Here is a 23,575-nt window from a genome sequence, read left to right as displayed (position 1 = left end):
TAATGTTGAACTTGTATATTAGTTAGGCTGCAGTTAGAGTTATGATGATCTGGAATGCACTGCCTGAAAAGATAGTGGAGGCAGATTCAACAGTAACTTTCAAAAGGGAATTGGATATATACTTAGAATCATACAGCACAGGAGGCCATTCAGCCCATTGTGCCTGTGCCAGCTCTTTGAAAGGAGCTATTCAATTAGTCCCAACTCGCCTGCTCTTTCCCTGTAGCTCTCTCTTTTTTTTCCCTTTCAAGTATATATCTAATTCTCTTCTAAAAGCTACTAATGAATCTGCCGCCGCCACCAACCTTTCAGGCAGTGCATTCCAGATCATCATAACTTGCTGCGTAAAAATTCTCTTCATCTCCCCTCTGGTTCTTTTGCCAATTACCTTAAGTCTGTGTCCTCTGGTTACAGATCCTCCTGCCAGTGGAAACAGTTTCTCCTTATTTACTTTATCAAAACCCCTGAATTGTGAACACCTGTTAAATTTCCCCTTAACCTTCTATGCTCCAAGGAGAGCAAACCCAGCTTCTCCAGTCTCTCCACATAACTGAAGTCCCTCATTCCTGGTATCATCTTTCTTTAAACCTCTTCCACACCCTCTCCAAGGTCGTGATAACCTTCCTAAATTGTGGTGTCCAGAATTGGACACAATAGTCCAGCTGAGGCCTAACCAGAGATTTGTAAAGATTTAGCATGACTTCCTTGTTTACAAAGCCAAGTATCCCACAATCTCTGCATTAAACTTCATCTGCCATCTGTCTGCCCATTTCACCAGTCTGTCTAGGTCCTCCTGAAATCCGCTAAAATCCTCCACACTGTTTACTACATTTCCGAACTTTGTCTCATCTGCAAACTTTGAAATTATGCCCTTTATACCGAAGTCCAGGTCATTAATATATATCAAAAAGAGTAGCGATTCCAATAGCAACCTCTGGGGAACACCACTTTGCACCTCCCTCCAGTCTGAAAAACAACTGTTCACCACCACTCTCTGCTTTCTGTCCCTTAGACAAATTTGTATCCACACAGCCACTGTCCCTTTAATCCCATGGGTTTCAATTTTGCTAACAAATCTATTGTGGCACTTTATCAAATACCTTTTGAAAGTCCATATACACATCATCCACACTACCTTCATTACTTAAACATAACAAATAACCTCATTGTAAAACATTACTTGAAAACGAAAAAATTGCTGGGCTATGGGGAAAGAGGGGGGGAGTGGGACGAATTGAATAGCTCTTTCAAAAAGCTAGCACAGGCACGATGGGCTGAATAGCCTCCTTCTGTATGATTCTATTGTATTCAGCCTATTATAGGAAAGCTATAAAAGCACTGGATTAGATGCAGTGTAGACTCACAAGCAGACCAGGGATGAGGAGTTATAGTTTTGAAGACAGACTTGAGAAATTAGGGCTTATTTCACCACAGCGGAGAAGGTTAAGGGGTGACCGGAGAGGTTTTAAAGATCATGAACAGTTACGATAAGGTAAATAGTGATTGTCAGCAAGATAATAATAATAGGGCACAAAGTTAAGATAATTACAAAAAGGAATTAAAGAGGTTAGAATAAAATCTTTACAGAGGGTGGCAAGAATGTGGAATTCTCTGCCACAAATTGTTGTTGAAGCATGCCCAGAAATTAATTAAAAATGGAATTAGACATTTTCTTAAACAATAAGACGACTGGGATTTGGCTAGGTGCAGTAAAGACTTGATGTGCTACGTGGCTAGTTTTTGTGCTATAACATTTTAATTCTATAACACGTGGAAGGACTGCATTGTAGTATTTCAAATACTCTATTAAGAACTTTAAAATATGACATAACTTGTTTGAACTGAAGTAAAAGCTGTCGCAACACTACACAACGAATTAATCTGGATTTAAATGCAACCCTTACAAGTAATGCAAATTCAATACACCAGAGTAACTGTACAAGATTACTTACATCTGATTGCTTCAACCAGCTTTGACAGGCATTCTTTGTTGTCTTTTAACATAAGGCATTCCATCAAGTAACTGAAGCACCAAACACAAAATCAAAACAAAGATCATATTAATCAATGCAGTAGTTAAATGATACAATAGCAAAATACTGCAGATGCTAGAAATCTGAAATAACAAACAGAAAACGCTGGAAACACTCAGCAGGCCAGGCAGCATCTGTGGAGAGAGAAACCGAGTTAACGTTTCAGGTCTGGGACCCTTCATCAGAACTGGAAAAAGCTGGAGATTCAGTTCAACATTGAGTTCAACAATTTCAAACTATAACCCCTGCCCCCATTTTTCCTGCTGTATGATTTTGCCATACCCATTCTGCAACATTTTATCTTTCCTGCCTCTTACATAAGCACAGTATGTTCCTTCAATTCCTTCCTCCCCACCTGCTTAATATCTATTACACTCCAGCTTTTTCCAGTTCTGATGAAGGGTCCCAGACCCGAAACGTTAACTCGGTTTCTCTCTCGACGGATGCTGCCTGGCCTGCTGAGTGTTTCCAGCGTTTTCTGTTCGTTGTTTCAGTAGTTAAATGATACTGAATGTGAAAGAGACAATTTCATCCATGTATACCAACATAATGGCATCAAACGCAAACAGTGAGCAGAGATGTCTCCATCAGCAGTAGATAACAAAAAGTTACCTAAAAGAATTTCAGCAGGTTTATAAGACAACCTATTGCTTCCAACAAAAAACTATCAGACCATATCTTACCACTTCTATATTCCTTAGAAGTGAACAGCACCTTATAAAATTGATTTAGGCAATTTTCACTACAATTGTCAGACAAAATGGTCTATAAATTCCACAATTCATGTTGCATCCTGTTCTGACTAAGAGGATTACAGAAACAATCCTGTATTACTCCGGTACAGTCACCTGTATTAATTCATAAAAATGCCACTCAGAAACTAACCCATTTCCTTTAAGATTCTAGGATACATTCTATCTACTGTAGATGTCCTACACAGCTGTGTTTTGAAGCTTTGCTAACGTCTCAACAGATTATAAATTCTCAAGCCATTTGGAATGAATCTAGAATATATCTGATCTTCATTCATTAAGCATTACAGAAAAAATTGAACGCATCTGCCATTTCTAATTCCTCCATGATATTTCTACCCTATTCACCCCTTAAGCAACCTCCCAGGTCTTAAATAACTACAGCTACTTCATGCATATATTATGTTTTTTGGATGTCATGTGTCAGATAATTGAACTTCCTATTTTCCCTCTCATGACTAACACTCATTTTAAGTTATCCTCAACAGACCTCTGTTCGTAGTTCTCATTGGATTATTTGCATTTTTTAATAATTTGTCTTAGCCTAAATATCTCAAATTGCTAGTTTCTAAAAGAAAAAGCCTTACAAAGCACTGAAGAGAGTTATGATTCCATTTTAGTTCTCATTTAACTTTGTTTTAAGTTAGAATTCAAAAGATAAAATATAGCATGGAGCCCACTACAGAGAATGAAAAATATTGCAAAAAATGTATAAACATTATAGCTAGTAAAAACTATTTTGTTAAAGCCATAAAACAGTTGCAATCTTAAAGGGTACCAGTACCTATCCATATTAATGCCTGCTCTGGAGGCACTGAAATGTATGGCTGTTATTGCTATCTGTGATGGTGTAAACAGAAGACCAGCATCAGTCATGGTTTCTCGGCTCAGGAACTCATCTGCTGTTTTTCGCAAAACTTCTGGATTTTCCAATGCGGAGTATCGAGCCTAAAAAAGGGAGAAAAGGACAATAATTGTCTAGAAAAATGCATTTCCACAGCTATAATTTCTCGCCAGTACAGCTGTTTTTCATCTTACAAGAAACCAAAAGCTTCCTTTTTTTGACCTGAAACTTAAAAGCTAACCATCCTATTTTGAGAATATGCATTCCTTGATTCAATAATCTTTCCAATACACTTTTATAATTTGGCTACATTAGTAACAGGATGCAATGAATAGATAGATGGATCACTGAAACTTTTAGATAGGTTGACAATACAAAAATCGAGACCACGCTTGGATTGAATCATCAAACTCTTTGTTAGAGCATTAAGGTTAATAAAAGACAGCAGAGACTTTCATATCTTCTAGCGTATTACTATTTGCAGTCAGATTTTAAGTTTAAAATAAAACAGTAAATAAGCTGTCCATAAGGAAGCATTCTTACCAAGTTTTCTGCTCTATTCATGTCAATACTAGCAATAAAAAAATTCAGATTAGAAACTCCTTCCTGTGCAATATGATAGTCATGAAATTACAGTGATCTGTGGAATTTACATTCTCATAAAAAGAACTGCTGTCTCAACATTCTGTTGGATAGTAATCCACCAACAGCATATTAGTGTCAGAATAGCACATCTCCTCACTATGCTATTTAGTTAATTATTTGGAACTTGAAACTTTGCAACTGCTCAATTTTTATAATTAGGACAAAGTTATTTAATTCTGAATTGGGGGTAGCTGGATAAAGATCTTCATTCCACCCAACCTACTCTTCTACCCCCTCCCCATGGAAATGGGAAGAGTTTCTCCACATAAAAGCAACAATTTATATTCAGTGGCACCTTAACAACTGAAAAAGTGCTGTTTGGAGGTAGTGATCAAGTTTGCAAACCTGACTGGTAGACACAACCCAACTATCAAGAGAAAATAAAATGTCAGTTCAGAATATTAAAAGGTGAGTGAACCCTAAAAAGTACAGGTTTTGGAAAAGAGTGATTGGGATTGTGTGTTGGAAACCAAGTTTCACGTCCATCATGCTTTCGGCAGGCCCTCCAGTTTGAAATACTTCGGTGTAGTAGCAACAGTATCCAGCAGGTGGAGCAACTTCAGCTAATCACAAAAGGCACTAGTTATCCTATTGGTAGGGGCTTAAAGCAGTTGTATTTTTGCTACTATGATGGTCAGCTTCACAAAGACAAATAAAGTTATTTGAAAGCATTAAAAAATTGCAGTTCATAAAAGATAAATACGTAAAGGCAAATGTAAAACATTACTTCATATCAGGCAACAGAACTGACAACTAAAGGACTTACCCAGTTATATTGCAGAGTTGTTTTATTTTTTGCATTGTATCAATGCCAAAACTGCAGTATAATTGGGGTTCAAAGTTGCTAAACTGACAGCACACTGGATTTGGCAAGTGGCAAGAGACTACCTCAAGGAAGTAGTCTCACCCCACTTTGACTTGGCATTTCCTGAAATGTAAAGCCAACACTTTTATATGTTAAAAAGTGCTAACAATCTTACTCTTCACCGGTATTAAAGATTTAACTAGCCCAAACAAAAATATATTTCTCCTTCCTTGCCATTATACACACTGACCTGAGCAGACGGCAGGATAAGCACAATAAAAATGAAAGTACTCCATACCCACCTTCTCTACATATTTCAGATGTTACCAGTCAAGATGCTGGCCCAGCAATTCCAACATCTTACAAGCTCATCACCTGGCAGGCAAAAATAAACCACAAATACATCCGAAATGCCTGCAGCGCCACATACACAACTGAGGGATCAGCCTTCCCAATAGCAGGAAGTACTTAGAATGGCCCAACTCTATAGATAATGAGCTTGGAATCTGGTCTAGCCCCACAACTTACAGATGGGCATGGAGGCCTGGCCACCCAACCAAACCAACCCCATTTTACACCCTACCTTCATAGTAGATGCCAGAAAAGCTCAACAGATTCAAGAACACCCCATAGTAGCAACTTTGAAGGAGACCTAGGTCTCCTCAAAAATCCTTCTGGCGCATCAGTCTTTTAGGCAATCCAATGCAATGGAGGTTTCCCAATTGTATTTACCATGGACTAATTCCAAATCTGGCACAAGAAGGGACATTAATTAATTAGAATAAATCAACTCCGCAACAAAAGCCAGATTACACCTTGACAGTGACTATTGGCTGGCTATTCATCCACTGGAATGTCATAGATAAGCTTAATCTAGTCCTCACCTGTCATACATATACACACTGAATGAGAGTGGAAACCCTGACCAAATTTTCTTTTCACTAATGCAGGATATTGGGGCCATTTGTAGAGCCCCTACTGATGCCTGGTTCAGTCAGCACAAACTTGGACCTTCCTGCATGGCTCAGCTACTCACTGCATAAGTTTACAGTTATCGTGGGAGCCGCAAATAGAGCTTCAATGCCATTATTCACTCCTTACCATTTCACCTATATTGCTTAGGCTATCCATCATCTAACAACTGAAACCAAATATTTTAACCTTTTTATCACTACAGTATTGTGAACCTTTCTAGCTTATGATCACAGTGAGAACTGATGAAACTGGAACACAGTTGAATCTTGCAAACAGAAATAAATTGGAGCACTAGGACGCAGATACCATTACTGCTGTGCCACTAAAGACTTTTCTACGTACAATGATCAACAGACTTTGTGTTTCAAACTTCCAATAGACTCAAGACTATTCTGAATTACAAAACAAATCCAGTCACTGTTGGCATGGTACCTTTAGATCAATTAGAAAGCCCTCAAAAGGTCGAAATGGGTTGTGGACAATAAGATGAAAGTTCAGCTGCTGAATAAGCAACAGTTCATACTCAAGGATCTGTTCCAGTGCCTTCTCTTGACCCGCAGGGCTCTCCCACAGATTAGCAACAAACTGGAAACTGGAGACATTAAATTCATCCACTTTACACGCTAAGTATACACTTGTCAACCTAAATCAAAATGAGAATAAAAAGGCTTTAATGAAGGAAGGTTCCAAAATAGAATTAGATTACAGCACAAAAGGCCATTTGACCCATCAGTTCTTGTTGCTTTTCTGCACATGAGCCACTTAGTCAAATCCCATTTCCTGCTCACTCCTGATAGACTCCAATATTCCTCTTTTTTCAAGCAAATCTGATTTTATTTTAAAATAATTTGGGGATTTTGCTTTAACAGTTTATGGTAGAGAATTACACATTCTAATCACCTGTGTATAGACACTTTTGTGGTTATCTTCAATTTGTGCCATCTCATTACCATCTCACTGACCAGTGAAACAAATCGATTATTTACCTCATCATAAAAGGTCTTCAAGTTTATGAAGGATTATCAATTCATCTTTTAACCCTCTCTGCTCAGTAAAAAAGATCTAACTTCTCAATTCTCTCTTCATAACTGTAACCCCCTCATCGCTGGCAACATCCTAATGAACTGATGTTGCAACTTTTCCATTTTTCCTATAACGAGATGTCCAAAATTGCACAAGTACCTGTACTCCAATTGCAGCCAAAATCCACTATTTTTTCCCCTAGCTTCTCTCAGGTCCTGGTGATTTGTCTAACTTAAGTTTGATTAACTTCTTTAGTAACATTCCTCTTCGAATAGTATCTTCCACTAACTGTTTTGCACCCATCTATGGTGGTTCTACAACTCCAATAGCCACCTTCTGTGTGATCCTATCAACTTTCCCTCCTTTATCTCTTTGCAGCACCACCCCCATCTTTACTGTCTTACTAATATCCAGAGAACCCTTTTTTATTTCCTTTGTCTCTTGCTAATTTTCTCTTATAATTCCTCAACCTTTCTAATCTACGTTTTTGTAGTTTGTCTACATACTTTACATTTATCCTGACTGTTTCTATTACAGGACAGGAAATAAAAAAGCATAGAAGATAGGAGCAGGAGTAGGCCATTCGGCCCCTCGAGCCTGCTCCGCCATTCAATGCGATCATGGCTGATCATCCAAATTCAGTACCCGGTCCCTGCTTTCTCCCCATACCCCTTGATCCCTTTAGCCTTGAGAAATATATCCAACTCCTTCTTGAATATATTTAATGAATTGGCCTCTACTGCCTTCTGTGGTAGAGAATTCCACAGGTTCACCACTCTCTGGGTGAAGAAATTCCTCCTCATTTCTGTCCTAAATGGCCTACCCCTTATCCTTAGACTGTGGCCTCTGGTTCTGGACTCCCTGACCATCGGGAACATCCTTCCTGCATCTAGTCTGTCCAGTCCTGTCAGAATTTTATAAGTTTCAATGAGATCCACTCTCATTCTTCTAAACTCCAGCGAGTACAAGCCCAATCGACCCAATCTCTCCTCATACGTCATTCCTGCCACCCCAGGTATCAGCCTGGTGAATCTTCGCTGAACTCCTTCCATGGCAAGAACATCCTTCCTCAGATAAGGTGACCAAAACTGCACACAATACTCAAGGTGTGGTCTCACCAAGGCCCTGTACAACTGCAGCAAGACATCCTTGTTCCTATACTCAAACCCTCTCGCCACGAAGGCCAACATACCATTTGCCTTCTTAACCGCCTGCTGCACCTGCATGCTTACCTTCAGCAACTGGTGCACAAGGACACCCAGGTCTCGTTGCACTACCCCTCCTCCCAATCTATTGCCATTCAGATAATAATCTGCCTTCCTGTTTTTGCTACCAAAGTGGATAACCTCACATTTATCCACATTATACTGCATCTGCCATATCACCCAACCTGTCCAAATCATACTGGAGTTTCTCGGCATCCTCCTCACAGCACACACACCTACCCAGCTTTGTGTCATCTGCAAATTTGGAGATATTACATCTAAGCACTAAATCCTTAAGTTTCAAATGTTATCTAATTTCTTTTCTCAGCCATAGAACCTGAGCCTTGGACACATTCCACCTCCCTTACTGGAATATACTCGGTGAACATTTTCCATTTCCTGATAAAAGCAAAATACTGTGGATGCTGGAAATCTGAAATAAAAACAGAAAATGCTGGAAATACTCAGGTCAGGCAGCAACTGTGGAGAGAGAAACAGAAGGTGGCTATTGGAATTGTTTTATGCCGATGATCTTTCATCAGAACTGGTAAAATTAGAATTGTAACAGGTTGTAAGCAAAGGGGGAGGGGAGGAAAGAACAAAAGGGAAGGTCGGTGATCGGGTGGAAGGCAGGCATGATTAAATGACAAAAGGGATGATGGCGCAAGGCAAAAGGGGGTGGCAAAGGGACAAGTAAAGAAAAAGATGGGTCTAGGTTTTTTTTTTTTAAAAACATGTTCCATTGCCACCCCCTTCCTCCACACGCGCCCCCACCCACGCAGATTGTCACCCATTTCCCTTCCTCACTATAGCTCTCTAGCTACAGAGGTGACTAGCACCTCCAACACGTGCTCCAGGAACTACTCTTCCTTCCATAAAGTGAGTGTCACCAATTGCTTCATAGCTCTATAACCTTGAGTACTATCAAGTCCACCTAGAAACACTTCCCAACACACTTCTGGTTTTATTCTTAACACATGTACCCGTTCTGGACAGTCAATTCCCAGAAACTCTCATGTCACACAAAATTAAATGGTCTGAACAGCAGCAACAACATTAAATTACAAAGTAGGAGTTAACACAAGGCTCATTTTTAAAATACTCATTACAATTTATTTCTATAAAACCAAAAAACTGCATATCTATACTGTCAACTACAGTGACCATGACTGGTAATCTGGAAAGAGCTTCTGTAATTTATTAATGTTAGATTTTGATAATGTTAGAATATCTTGCCATGGATAAAATATAGGGATAATAAAATGGGACTGCATTAACAGCTCTTATAAAATTATCAGTTATCATGAGAAGTTAGTACAACTCAGTTGTGGCAACAGCAACTCAATCGGCCAAAAACTCACATAATAGTCCTTGGATGATATTCCATTAAGGAGTTATTCAAATAAAATCTCTTGAAATACATACTTGCTGTACCCTAAACAAAAGAAATATAAAAATGTTCTCAAAATCCATTATATACACACAACAGATTACTTTCATTTAAACAATCTTGTACAAGTATAGTTTTTGATAAACTACTTTTGACCTTTTACAGCACCAATATAATGTTATTTTTTTTTAAATTGTAGTATGTTGCACCCAGTCACATTCTTTAAAACATTGTTCTAGTACTTTTTGTTAATGGGATCATTTTAAAAAAGACCCTGAACAAGTGAGTTATTTTGTAATGCAGAAAATAAACAAAAATGCTGTATAGACAGTTAAAAACTTATAATCAGTTCCTAAACCGCAAAACAATTCTCAATTTCTGTGCAAACGCGAGATCTGTATTCTTACCATCACAGATTTGGGCATGGCGGGTTTAAATGCAGAGCAGAAGTCCAAGAGTCGCTTTTCATAGTATTTACGTAATACCTCCTCTTCATGAGGTTCCAGCAAAGGCAGAGAGTCATTTGGAGAAAGCTGTTCAGGAAAACCAAAGCAAGCATTATCAAGACAAACAAATGGCACATACTACACCTATGCACATTGGCCCAGAAATTTGGGTCAGGGGCTTCCCGCGGGTGCAAGCCTCCAACCTGCACTTACCCAAAGCGCCGGCCGTTGAGCTGTGGGCCCCCCGTGGGATCCCTCCAACTGCCGGCGCGCAGTGCTTGCGTATCCCAGGGGCTCAGTTAGTTCGATGCATCCCCTGGGATCACGTGGGCCATGGAGAGCCAATGGTAGCAGGGAATGCTTCATTCATAAGTTTGACAGGAAGGGCTGTCAAACTTATAAATACTATAAGCCTCAAAACATAACTAAATCTTCAAATAAATTTTTTTTAAATCACATTTTTTAAATAAACTATAAATTACATGAAATAACTATTTTAAACAATAATTTAAATTTTTGAAAAAAATAATTTTATTTTCTAACGGGGCTAAAAATAAACTTACTTTTCTTTAAAGTATTTAAAAATAATAAACTTGTGGAAAAAATGTTTTAATTTTAATTAATTCACCACTTACCTTGTAGAAAGCAGGCCTTGCGACTGCTTTTTACATGTCTAACTTCTGGAGACTTACCTTCCCGGGAAAACCTGCAAAAAAAACGTAAGTTCGATGTGCACGCGCTGCCTCTCCTGCGCACGCGTTCGACCTCTGAACCCCTTCTTTCAGGGGAACGGAAGTGCCGGTTTCCCACGCATGCACAGTGCATACAGGAAACCGGCACTTCCATTGGGCTTACGGGCGAGTACCCCATGCGTACTCACCCGTGGAGACCCGAATTTCTAGGCCATTATATTTCCCTCTTTAGTAAAGATGGCGAGGCTTTACTATGTTTAGCTTCAACCATTCTACAGCAGGGGGGGGGGGGGGGGGAGGAAGAGGAGAAGTGGAGCGAAGAGAGGGAGAGAACTCTAGCCTAATCTATGCTGCTGTTTTTCCAAACCCCAGCATTTTAAATTTATTATTTCTCTATTTTTTAATCATTGCACTCATTTTTCAAAGAACTTTCTTCTGGTTCAGACCAATAAAAATAAGTGCAGTGCTCAATTCCTGCCACTGAGTGGCAATGAGGCAAGCTTCTATCCCACAGCCAGAGACTCTACAATTCTTCAACATCTTGAAGCCAATTTCTGTTTTACACATTTATATCTTAAGTGTAACAGCAATCATTTTAGATTAAAAAAGCTCAAGTCTAGAGGCACTAGAACTATAAACTTGCAGATGACAGAGACATGGAGACTTAATCAACAGAGCTGGAGTTGGGACAAATATCTAGAGCAGCCAGCCACAGAATGGGAAGTAGAGACGAGAAGCAGACAGCCATCTCATACCACACCACCATGCAGCTAGCCAACAAAGGGGAATCAAGTCCCCTGGGTCAGTGTTGTCCAATAAGTTAGCCATTGCCATATGTGGCTAATTGGGAATCCAGGTGGCCAATTGGATTTTGATTAATAAATTAAAAAATTAGTTGGGCATGTGCGCTCAATACTCATTTGCACAGCATATGCATGTGTACTTTAACATGTTTGTGCATTTGTTGATAAAATGGTAATACGAAAAACAGAATGAGTGAGTGGTTTTGGTCATTGTGTGTGCTTTACTTCCTTGTTTACTGCTTATTGGTTATCTGCCAAAATGGTGGGTAACACGAATGAAAATGCTCGACTTCATGGAAACACCAGCAACACTGGATGGAGAGGGGAGCAGTCATTGTGCTCAGTCTGACCAATCGGAATAACCACACCAGGCAAACAGAAGCAAGCAAGCCCAAAAAATAACAAGCAGCTCCAGCAGGCACATCATGGCAAAGGTCATGCAGCATCCAACTGAGTTCTGAATGGAGAGCAGAGGCAGGTCTAGTGTGTCATGTTGTGCAAGTCAACATTCTCAGCAATCACTGTTAAAGTCAAAGTACACTCTGATAAAGTCAAAGTGCCACTCACAACTACTGGACAAAAACCTGAGTTGCACTAAGATGTGTTGTATCTGATAAATTCATGCCAGAATTCAAAACTTTGGTGAAAGAGAAAGACTGCAAAATGTTATGCTGAACAGCAACAGATGTTTACTAAGTAAATATACATATGAAGTACATTTACCTGTATTGTGTGCAAGGTGTTTTCTAAAGTTAGAGCACATGGCTAAAGCACTGTCACTGTACCATGCCTGCAGCTAGTCAGCAATTTCTATTAGACAACTACTGCTCTGGGTTGTGGGGCAGAAATAGCAGGAGCAGCATTCACTAGATGCCAGAATGATAACCAGGAGAGATGGTTTCTTGGTTAATATACAAGTCTCACGCTTTTACTCCTTCAAGACAGACTATACTGTATCCTCTCCTGTTCGCTGTTCTAAATGGCCTGTGTCTGTGGAATTTCTTTCCCACTGGCCATTTAAAAAATATATATAAACGAATGTGGCACAAGAGATATTCCACAGTGGAAGAATCATGGTGCTCTCTTAACCCTGCCTAAAGCAACTAACGGTGGCTTCTGTATTATGTTGTGCAAGAAAGAAAGCAAGCAATGAAACAAACAGCAGTGTGCTCAGTATTACCACTGACTGTAATTGGGAACTAAAACAATACACCATATTTGAATACAGAAGTTTGCCATGCTGCTACCCAGGAATAAAATATAGACTGGACTAATGGGCTTCAAAAGCATTTATACTGCTTTCTGATCTGGAACAATTAAGTGAAATCTTTAAGTAAAAAGCTCACTTTTTTTCCCCTCCGTTCTTCACTCCTCCTCAGTTCCTCCACAATTCAGAAGGTGCAAGATGACTTGCTCCCAGGCTTCCATTGATAATCGCTGAAGGACATTATCAGGACTAAGACGGGGCAACCTGGAATGACTTTTGCATGGAAAAAAGTAGCTAGCCTCTGTTCAGCATTAGCGGAGGCATGGCTGGGGGCAAGAAATGAGAGTACTGAGGGGGTACAAAACATCACAAACCCACATCTCCTATCCTTGCTTCAAAAGTTCAATATCTGAACAAAGAATTTCACAACCAAGTGAAAAATGCCAATAGTAAGCAAACAGATAATTGTGCATACATTCATTATTTTATTTATTTACTTATATTATTTACTGTTGGTTTAGAAGCTATAATCAAGTTTAATCAAAATTCACCTGATAGCAGTGAAAGACTAAATGTTTTGAAGATTCATAAAGCAAGGCAAAACAAGAATCATTAGCAGTAAAGTAATACAAGAAGCATATGGTAACAACATTTGTGACGGGGAAGGGAAGAAAACAGGTTTTCTTTTGCCACATTCATGACTGATAGTAACATAGCACATTAGTGGTCATTAGTGTGAAGTTAATACTAGTTTAATTTTATTCCACAATTACAAGTGCATATTGCAATGGATATGCAGTAAATAATGATGAATTGTTGACAAATGTTACTGCCTTACCACAATGCTAATATGCTTTGTTTGTTAACCCACCAAGGACTTTGATAGTGTTTGTCAACATAAAAATAAAAGCTAAAATAAAGCAAGGTTACTCTTTTTGAAATTGTTCATTCCAAGCATTCTACAAAAGAATGATATTGGTTTCTGTGCATTTGTTCATTTATACTTTTGAACGATAACTATGAAAAGAGCAAGAGCAGGGCAGAGGCTGGGAACTATGATGATTGGCTTACCTCCTAACCATTCAAAGCATTAACAACTTGCATTTATACAGCACCATTAATGTATTAAAATGTCCACTATCTATAAAGCTCAAGTCAGGAGTGTGATACTCATCATTTGCCTGGATGAGTGAAGCCACTACACTTAAGAACCTTAGTACCACTCAGGACAGAGCAGTTCACTTGATCAGTGCTCCTACCATTGAACTCGATATCCTCCCCCCTCCACTACTAGCACACTGTGGCTGCAGTATGATCCACAAGATGCACGGCAGAAACTCACCAAGGTTACTCCAATAGCATCTCCCTCTCCTGCAACCTGTACCATCAAGAACAAGAGCAAGAGTCTTGGGAACATCATCACCTCCAAGTTCCCCTTCCAGTCACACACCACCCTGATGTGGATATACATCACCATTCCTTCATGAATGCTAGGTCAATATTCTAGAAATTCTACCCAACACCATTGTGGAAGCAGCACTACCACAAGGACTGCAGTCGTTCAAGAGAAAGGATCACCACTGCCTTCTCAGGGCAACTGGAGATGGGCAATAAATGTAGCCTTGCCAGCCGGGATCGCCCATATCCCAAAAATAAATTTAAAAAAGAGACAGACAGATTTTTTTTGGCCAATGTAAACAGCTTCAACTCTGCAAGTAATTTTTGACTGTCTGTTTGAGTAGACCCATGCAACAAAACTACACGTTCTTTATTTGTACAATTTTCTATAGTTCAATTTATATTTTTGATTTTTTTTTTTTTTAAATCACTACTTTTCGTGTTTAGTGAAAGGCAACATCACATAGGATATTAGATGCTGACTTTTCATTAAAACTGCACCATATTGCTATAGTTCAAATATTTGGTTCAGGAAAAAATATTTTGAATTCATCACAGAATTGTAATAGGTTTTGGAAGATTTCAGGGTACTCTGTACATGGTTTACATTTGAGTACTCTTACCTTGATGTAAATCATGCTTGAAGAAAACATGTCAAAAATAAGACTGTTAATAAAATATTGCCTACCCCACCTAAAGTCATCCTAAACTTTAGAAGTGCTCAAATTCCAAAAGGGAACCCAAGGCTGACGAAATTGAAGAGGTGGAATGCATTGTTTAAAAAAAAGTCTCAATTCCCCATTTTGATTATTTCCGAGTACACCAAAACAAAATTTTACCTTTCCACATGCCAGAACCTTGGACTGAAATTTCTGATTGGCTTCAGTTCTCATATTTTCCAATTTTTCCTCACTGTGAAAAATCCAGCATTTCTTCTGTGTACTGTTGTTAAACATCTTTGAACACTCAATATTCCTGTTATCAAAAATAAAACACTGAACAATGTTTTGGGTTGCTTAAAAACTTTAAAACATTTTCACACAGTATAAAGCACATTATTTGCATCTCTAGGAAGGAACTTGCCATAGTGATTGTAGCAGACAAATCCCACTGGCATTTCCAAAAGCCTCGAACTCAGCACTCCACGTCATACGCCTGCCATGACTTTCAAGGTTTACATTTTTTTTTGATATAAAAGCTTTTACATTTGTGTTATATTTTATGGAGAGCTGGCACTTTAACCTTGCATATTCTTTCACCACAATCTCTAGCATTAACCTTTATACAACGATGCTTGATTTTCCATCTGACCACACAGTACTCACCCCAATCTACTTTTAGCAGTGCACTATTATACAATTACTGCATGCTACCACATAGTAAAAAAAAACTGTCTCAACAACCCCAGGGCTCAGAAACTTTGGGATTCTCATGGTATTTCACTACTGAAGAATACAAACGTATAGTGCCACAAAACTGAAGAAGCCTGGCATAGTCTTGCTTTGGGCAAGAAAAGTTGAGAAAGAAAAGTTAAAATGTAAATTTTCACATTTCTTTTACTCGATTGCCAAATCCATACTTTGATTTTTATGGCTGCAAAACATGTTTCATACAAACATACAACTTTTTTTTTTATATATATTCAAGGTAAATAATGGATACAGTAGTGTAGGGATATGGTGTTGGACTAGCAACTCAGAAGTTGTGTGAGTTCAGATCCTACCGTGGCAAGTTATGAAACTGAAGCAGCACCAGATATTAAATTGTCATATAAACTCAACTGGTTCACTAATGTGCTTCAGGGAAGGGAACCTGCCACCCCAACCCAGTTTGACCTTCATGTGACTCTAGTCATGCACTGCGTGGACTCAATGGCCCAGAAATTCGGGTCTCCACAGGTGAGAACGCACGGGGTACTCACCCGTAGGCCCGATGGAAATGCCGGTTTTCTGCATGCACTGCGCATGCACGGGAAACCAGCACTTCCGTTCCTCTGAAAGCAGGGGTTCAGAGGTCGAACGCGTGCACGGGAGAGGCTGCACGTGCGCATCAAACTTAGGTTTTTTTTTTAAAAACAGGTTTTTCCGTGAGGGTAAGTCTGCAGAATTTACACACATAAAAAGCAGGCGTAAGGCCTGCTTTTTACAAGTGGTGAATTAAAATTAAAACATTTTTTCCCACAGGTTTATTATTTTTAAATACTTTAAAACAAGTTTATTTTTAGCCCTGTTAGAATATAAAATTATTTTTTTCAAAAATTTAAATTGTTTAAAAAAAAGTTATTTCATGTAATTTATAGTTTATTTTAAAAAATGTGATTTAAAAAAAATTTATTTGAAGGTTTAGTGCTATTTTGGGGCCGTAGTATTTATAAGACTTGACAGCACTTCCTGTCAAGACTTATGAATAGAGCATTCCCTGCTCCGATTGGCTCTCCATGGCCCACGTGATCCCAGGCGACGCACCGAACTAACTGCGCCCCTGGGATACGCAAGCACTGCGCGCCGGCAGCTGGACCAGGCCCCGGATCAGAATTCCACAGGGCCCTACAGCGCAACGGCCGGCACGCAAGGTAAGTGCAGGTCGGGGGCAATGCCTTCAGGGCAACAAGGGGTGGACAATAAATGCTGACTTGCCAGTGTCACAAATCCCAAGAACAAATAAAAAAATTTAAAACTTCAGGAATATAGGTAATGGATAATAGTTAATAAAAACAGCATGTTAAGAATGCAGGGAAGCACAGGAGTAAAAACATGACTACATAGTCCATCGGGACAGTCCCAATCACCTACTCCAAAATTTGATCCAAGTATCCCTTAAATGTTTCCGTTCTACTTCCACTGCCTCCAATGTCTATACATTTCACATATCCACCACCCTCTATATAAGCCTAAACTGTCTCTTCTAAGCTTCAGCTTGTACCTGCTGTGTTTAGAGTTTGTGGAAATATCAAACATTATTGGGGTTCAATTTATCTATTCCTCTAACAGTTTTGAATATCTCCCAAGTCTTCTCTTCTCCAGAGTAAATAATCCCAGGCTCAGCGACCTCTCTGAACTGATCAGATACCGAGCAAAGTATCAGTTTGGTTGTCCTTTTCTGCATAGCTTTCAATACCTGGTTATGCTTGCTGCAGTATGGCAACGACAATTGTACACAGCCACCTTTACTTTCTCTAACTAGTCAATTGTAAACCCAACCCAGAAGCTTGCCTCCTATTCTGTGCCTTCTTACCTTGTGGCTATTCACTTGGCTAGCTCTATATTAAAAGCCTTGCTGAAATCTATTTACATCACATCCAGAGTTCCCACCGTCAACAAGGCTCATTACTTCCAAAAAATCCAGTAAATTTACATCTAGAACAGTGCTACATTACTTAGCTTTTATATAATTCAAAGCCACACTTTTTGTTCCCAGGTAGGAGGCTCTAACATGAACTTCAACTTGAGATCAGTAAACTATGCAATAAGCTCCAACTTTGATGGTGAACTCAAAAGATAACTGAAAATCAACACATCAGTGAAAATCAGACTTTATTTCTTTCCCAGACAGGATAGGCAGGAGTCAGATCATCATGGGCTTAAGCCACTCTCTAGACACTTGAATACCTAGCCCCCAATTTTAACTCGACCAGTTTACAGCAGGCGAGTAAGCAGTTGAGTTAGAAATTCACCCACTGCTGCAGAAATGAGGCCCGGGATATTTTAAATCCCAGGCCTCATTTACATCCAACCGACCGACTACATACCTGTTCTTGGCAGTAAGTAGCAGAAAAATCACACGGCCTAGAGGCCACCCACCAAGACCAGACAAGTGGTGGGATTGGCTGCCAGGGCCATCACATGGGGGTCTCACAATCGGGAAGGGAGCAAGTCCACATCAGGGGAGGCCTAAGCTTTCCTTGTTGTCCTACTCCTCCTGGCCCCACAAGGAAAGTAAAAAAAACATTTTTATTTTAAACCTCTTCTGGCCCCGATCTGCATTCCCACTGTCTTCACTTGCCAGAAAACTCAATGTGCCTTTCCTGCTCAGGCCACCACATTAAAATTGCTGTAGGGTCCCGATGATGTCATGGATCAGACATGCATGTGTAAAAAAAGACTCCGCCAGCTTTGGGCAGGTGTCCTTGGTACTTGCCACCTGCTCAGGTGAGTAACATGGCTGATTTTAAATGCCCACATACCGTTTCCGCTAGTGGGTAGGATTAAAATCACACCCAAATCTCAAGATATTTCAGTGCAATACTGAGGCAATGCCGTACCATTGCAAGTGCAGTTATGGATGAGACAATAGTCCCCATCTGCTCTCAGGTGGACATAAAAGATCCCACGGCACTACTCAAAGTACAGCAGGGTAGTTCTTCCAGTGTATTGACTAACATTTGTCTCTCAACCAACATAATCAAAATGCATTGATCTTGGGTTTTTTTAAACCTCATTTTTATCTCAGGCTGCGACATTTGCCTATGTTACAAGAGTTGTGCATTTCTAAATACAGTACTGTGTTGGCTGTGAAGTGCTCAGGATGTGAACGGTGCTATATAAATGCAAGTTCTTTCTTCTTTAGAAAGTTTAGGTAGCAATTTAAAATCAGTATAGAGTTTCCAGCTGGCCTATTTTCTAGCTCTAAAACATAATGGCCCAGAAATTCGGGTCCCAACGCGTGAGTACGCACAGGGTACTCACCCATAGGCCCAACGAAAGTGCCGGTTTCGTGCATGCACTGCGCATGCGTGGGAAACCGGCACTTCCGTTCCCCTGAAAGAAGGGGTTGACAGGTGGAACGCGTGCGCCGGAGAGGCAGCGCATGCGCATCGAACGTACTTTTTTTTGCAGGTTTCTCCGGGAGGGTAAGTCTCCAGCAGTTACACTTTTAAAAAGCAGGCGCAAGGCCTGCTTTTAACAAGGTAAGTGGTGAATTAATTAAAATTAAAACATTTTTTCCACAGGTTTATTATTTTTAAGTTAAATACTTTCAAGAAAGGTAAGTATATTTTTAGCCCCATTAAAAAATGTAATTAATTTTTTCAAAAATTTAAATTGTTAAAAATGGTTATTTCATGTAATTTATAGCTATTTTAAAAATGTGATTTTTAAATAAATTTATTTGAAGTTTTAGTGATGTTTTGGGGCTTATAGTATTTATAGGATTGACAGCTCTTCCTGTCAAACTTATGAATGAAGCATTCCCTGCTACCATTGGCTCTCCATGGCCCACGTGATCCCAGGGGACACATCGAACTAACTGCGCCCCGGGATACGAAAGCACTGTGCGCCGGCAGTTGGAGGCGGCCCAGGATCGGAATCCCACGCGGGCCCACAGCTCAACGGCCGGCGCGCTACGTAAGTGCAGGTCGGGGGCTTGCACCCGTGGGAAGCCCCCGACCCGAATTTCTGGGCCATTTCAGAGCAATTTAAGACCACAGACTGACCAGGGCACCAGCTGTTATTTACAAATTATGAACACCAGAAGCAATGGGAAGCATTCAATCGCCTGATCATGGACTCTATAATGGGGTTAGGGTCAGACAGGCAGTTATACCACAAGGCATAAAAATAAAACAAAAAAAGGTGACTCAACCATGGCTAACAAGGGAAATTAGGGATAGCATAAGATCCAAGGAGAGGACATATAAATTGGCCAGAAAAAACAGTAAACCTGAGGATTGGGAGCAGTTTAGGATTCAGCAAAGGAGGACAAAGGGATTAATTAAGAGGTGGGAAACAGAGTATGAGAGTAAGCTTGCAGGAAACATAAAAGCTGACCGTAAAAGCTTTTATAGATATGTGAAGAGAAAAAGATTGGTGAAGTCAAGCGTCGGTCCCTTGCAGTCAGAATCAGGGAAATTTATAATGGGGAACAAAGAAATGGCAGACCAATTAAATACATGTGGTAAACCACTGTTATACCTGTCTGTATGTGTATGTGTATTCCACCAGGTACAGGTCTGGACATGCCTCGGCTGACTCCTCGCACTATTCCAGGTATATAAGTGACTACCTCCCAGTCCCTTAGTATTCTGGACGGGTCGACCACTCGAGACTAGACCTTCATTCTTTAGTTAATAAAAGCCTGGTTGTTACTTGCTTAACCTCAGTCTTTTGAGTAATTGATGGCGCATCAATTTTATTAACTAAATTTTTTATAATGGAGAAGATCCTCACACCAGCATGCCTGGACCTGGACAGTCGGGAAGCGGACGCTTCCACCAAGTTTGCTCACTGGCTCATGTGCTTCGAGACATTCCTGACTGCCTCCACTGCGGTCGTAACGGATGCGAACAAACTGTCTGTCCTGATCTCCAAGGTGAACCACCGAGTGTACTCAGTCATCCGGGACGCGACCTCGTACACAGCCGCCCTCCAGCTCCTCAAGACCCAGTACACGCACCCTGTGAACGAAGTTTACGCCAGGCACCTCCTGGGGAGTCGCAAGCAACAACCTGGGGAATCGACTGAGGAATACCTCCAAGCACTGTCCGTGCTTGGCCGGGCCTGTGGGTGTAAGGCGGTAACGTCCACTAAGTACACGGAGGAACTGATCCGGGATGCCTTCGTAGCGGGCCACAGGTCCAACTACACCCGACAGCGACTGCTGGAGCAGAGTGACCTCACCCTCGACAAAGCCTCCGAAATCGCACTAACGCTGGACGCAGCCTACCAGGGCATGGATGCCTACTCCTCTGCACCGTGGACGCCGCGGGGAACGACAACCTGGGACACTGTAGGACAGCCCCATAGCACCGTGCCACCCCAGCCACAGCCCAACAACGGCCCAACCACCGCAGCAGTGTCCCAAAGCCAGACAGCAGTATCCCAAGGCCAGAAATGCTACTTCTGTGGCCAGGCCAAACACCCCAGAGCGCGCTGCCCGGCGAAGAATGCGACCTGCTCAGGCTGCGGGAAAAAGGGACACTACGCTAGCGTCTGCAAGGCCAAAGCCACCCCGAACGCCAGCAGCGCCGCGTGTGGGTCGTGCGAGCCGCCATCTTGGGCCCCCAACAGCGCCGCGTGTGGGCCGTCATCTTGGGCCTCCCCAGCCATGTGCGAACCACCGCAGCAGCAGCCATCTTGGACGACTCCAGCCACATGGGAATCATGGACGCCGCCATCTTGGACACCAGCCGGGACGCAGCAGGCCGCCAACACCCCCCCATCTGATACCCGCAGCGACACACCGACCCCTACGCTGGCCTCTGTTACGCTGGACCAAACGAGACCGCACCAACTGGCTCGATCCAAAATGGACGTTAAGGTAAACGGCCATGCAATAAACTGCCTTTTTGACTCCGGGAGCACAGAGAGCTTCATCCACCCCGACACGGTGCGGCGTTGCTCTCTCCCAGTCCTGCCTGCGCACCAGCGGATTTCTATGGCCGCCGAGTCCCAGTCAGCGGACATTGGCGGCGACTGCGTGGTGACACTAGTAGTAGGCGGGACTGTGTTCAATAATTTTAAACTCCTGGTCCTGCCCCAACTTTGCGCTGCCGTTCTACTGGGGTTGGATTTCCAGTGCCACCTCAAAAGCGTTACGATGGCGTACGGTGGCCCCCCTCCCCCCACTCAACAGTCCGCAGCCAGCAGCCTCCAAATTGCCCGCCGCGCACCAGATGCAACCTCTCCACACTCAGAGTCCCACCCCCCCCACTGTTTGCTAACCTCACCCCCGACTGTAAGCTCATCGCCACAAAGAGCAGGCGATACAGTGCCGGGGACAGGGTTTTCATCAAAACCGAAGTGGAGCGGCTCCTGAAGGAGGGGATTATTGAGGGCAGCTCCAGCCCCTGGCGAGCCCAGGTTGTGGTCGTTAAGACCGGCGAGAAACAACGCCTGGTCATCGACTACAGCCAAACAATAAACCGCTACACCCTGCTGGACGCCTACCCACTCCCCCGCATAGCTGACATGGTCAACCAGATCGCGCAGTACCGCGTCTTTTCGACCATTGAGCTGAAATCAGCGTACCACCAGCTCCCCATCCGCCCCGAAGACCGCCAGTATACTGCTTTTGAGGCAAACGGCCACCTCTATCACTTCCTTAGGGTTCCCTTTGGCGTTACCAACGGGGTCTCCGTCTTCCAAAGGGAGATGGACCGGATGGTCGATCAAAACGCGCTGCAGGCCACTTTCCCTTACCTAGACAATGTGACCATCTGCGGCCATGACTTGCAGGACCATGACGCAAACCTCGAGAAATTCCTCCGCACCGCCCAACTCCTGAACCTGACATATAACAAGGAGAAGTGCATATTCCGCACAGACCGCCTCGCCATCCTTGGCTGCGTTGTGGAACACGGGGTCATCGGTCCCGACCCGGACCGGATGCGTCCCCTTATGGAACTCCCACTGCCCCACTGCCTAAAAGCTCTGAAGAGGTGCCTAGGGTTTTTTTTCCTACTACGCCCAGTGGGTCCCCTACTATGCAGACAAAGCCCGTCCGCTGATCAAATCCACCTCTTTTCCCCTGATGGCAGAGGCCTGCTCGGCCTTCCACCGTATCAAGGAGGACATTGCCAAAGCCACCATGCACGCAGTGGACGAATCCATCCCCTTCCAGGTGGAAAGCGATGCGTCCGACTTCGCTCTGGCCGCCACCCTTAATCAGGCGGGGAGACCTGTGGCATTCTTCTCACGAACCCTCCAGGGCCCGGAGACCAGACACTCCGCGGTCGAGAAGGAGGCCCAGGCTATTGTGGAGGCTGTGCGTCATTGGAGGCACTACCTGGCCGGAAAACGATTTACCCTGCTCACTGACCAGCGTTCAGTTGCTTTTATGTTCAACAACAAGCAGAGGGGCAAAATCAAAAATGACAAGATCTTGAGGTGGAGAATCGAACTTTCCACCTACAATTACGAGATCTTGTACCGGCCTGGGAAGCTCAATGAACCCCCAGATGCCCTATCGCGTGGCACCTGCGCCAGCGCGCAGATCGATAGGCTGAGGGCCCTCCACAATGACCTCTGCCACCCGGGGGTCACCAGGTTCTTCCACTTCATCAAGGCCCGCAACCTGCCTTACTCCATTGAGGAGGTCAGGACCATGACCAAGAACTGCCAAGTCTGCGCTGAGTGCAAACCGCATTTTTATAGACCAAACAGAGCCCACCTGATAAAAGCCACTCGCCCTTTCGAACGCCTGAGCGTCGATTTTAAAGGGCCTCTCCCCTCCTCCGACCGCAATGTGTACTTCCTCAACATCATTGATGAGTACTCCCGTTTCCCGTTCGCTATCCCCTGCCCGGACATGACCAGTGCCACGGTCATTAAATGTCTGAACAGCCTCTTCACCCTGTTCGGTTTCCCCAGCTATATCCATAGCGACCGGGGCTCATCGTTTATGAGCGACGAACTCCGCCAG

At 42.3% G+C, this 23,575-nt stretch overlaps 1 protein-coding gene across 2 annotated transcripts in view; it reads right to left on the bottom strand.

Moving 5' to 3' along the window:
• ccnh (cyclin H) overlaps nt 1–23,575 on the bottom strand; it is a 37,642-nt gene that overhangs the window by 10,429 nt on the left and 3,638 nt on the right. The window contains exons 2-7 of one of the 2 annotated variants that reach the window (XM_085989305.1): nt 15,058–15,193; nt 10,080–10,205; nt 9,644–9,717; nt 6,487–6,697; nt 3,570–3,733; nt 1,953–2,023 (exon numbers count right to left, since the gene is read on the bottom strand). In XM_085989305.1, coding sequence (XP_085845431.1) covers nt 1,953–2,023; nt 3,570–3,733; nt 6,487–6,697; nt 9,644–9,717; nt 10,080–10,205; nt 15,058–15,174 — 763 coding nt within the window. In that variant the 5' untranslated portion in view covers nt 15,175–15,193. The remainder of the gene's footprint in view (nt 1–1,952; nt 2,024–3,569; nt 3,734–6,486; nt 6,698–9,643; nt 9,718–10,079; nt 10,206–15,057; nt 15,194–23,575) is intronic. The other variant, XM_085989314.1, reaches the window with a different exon arrangement.

The sequence above is a fragment of the Somniosus microcephalus genome, chromosome 1 (genome assembly GCF_052327205.1).
Source record: "Somniosus microcephalus isolate GS21.2 chromosome 1, FLI_Smic_1.0, whole genome shotgun sequence".
Taxonomy (NCBI): Eukaryota; Metazoa; Chordata; class Chondrichthyes; order Squaliformes; family Somniosidae; genus Somniosus; species Somniosus microcephalus.
Note: the sequence above shows the minus strand (reverse complement) of the source record. Positions and strands in the feature narration are given on the sequence as shown.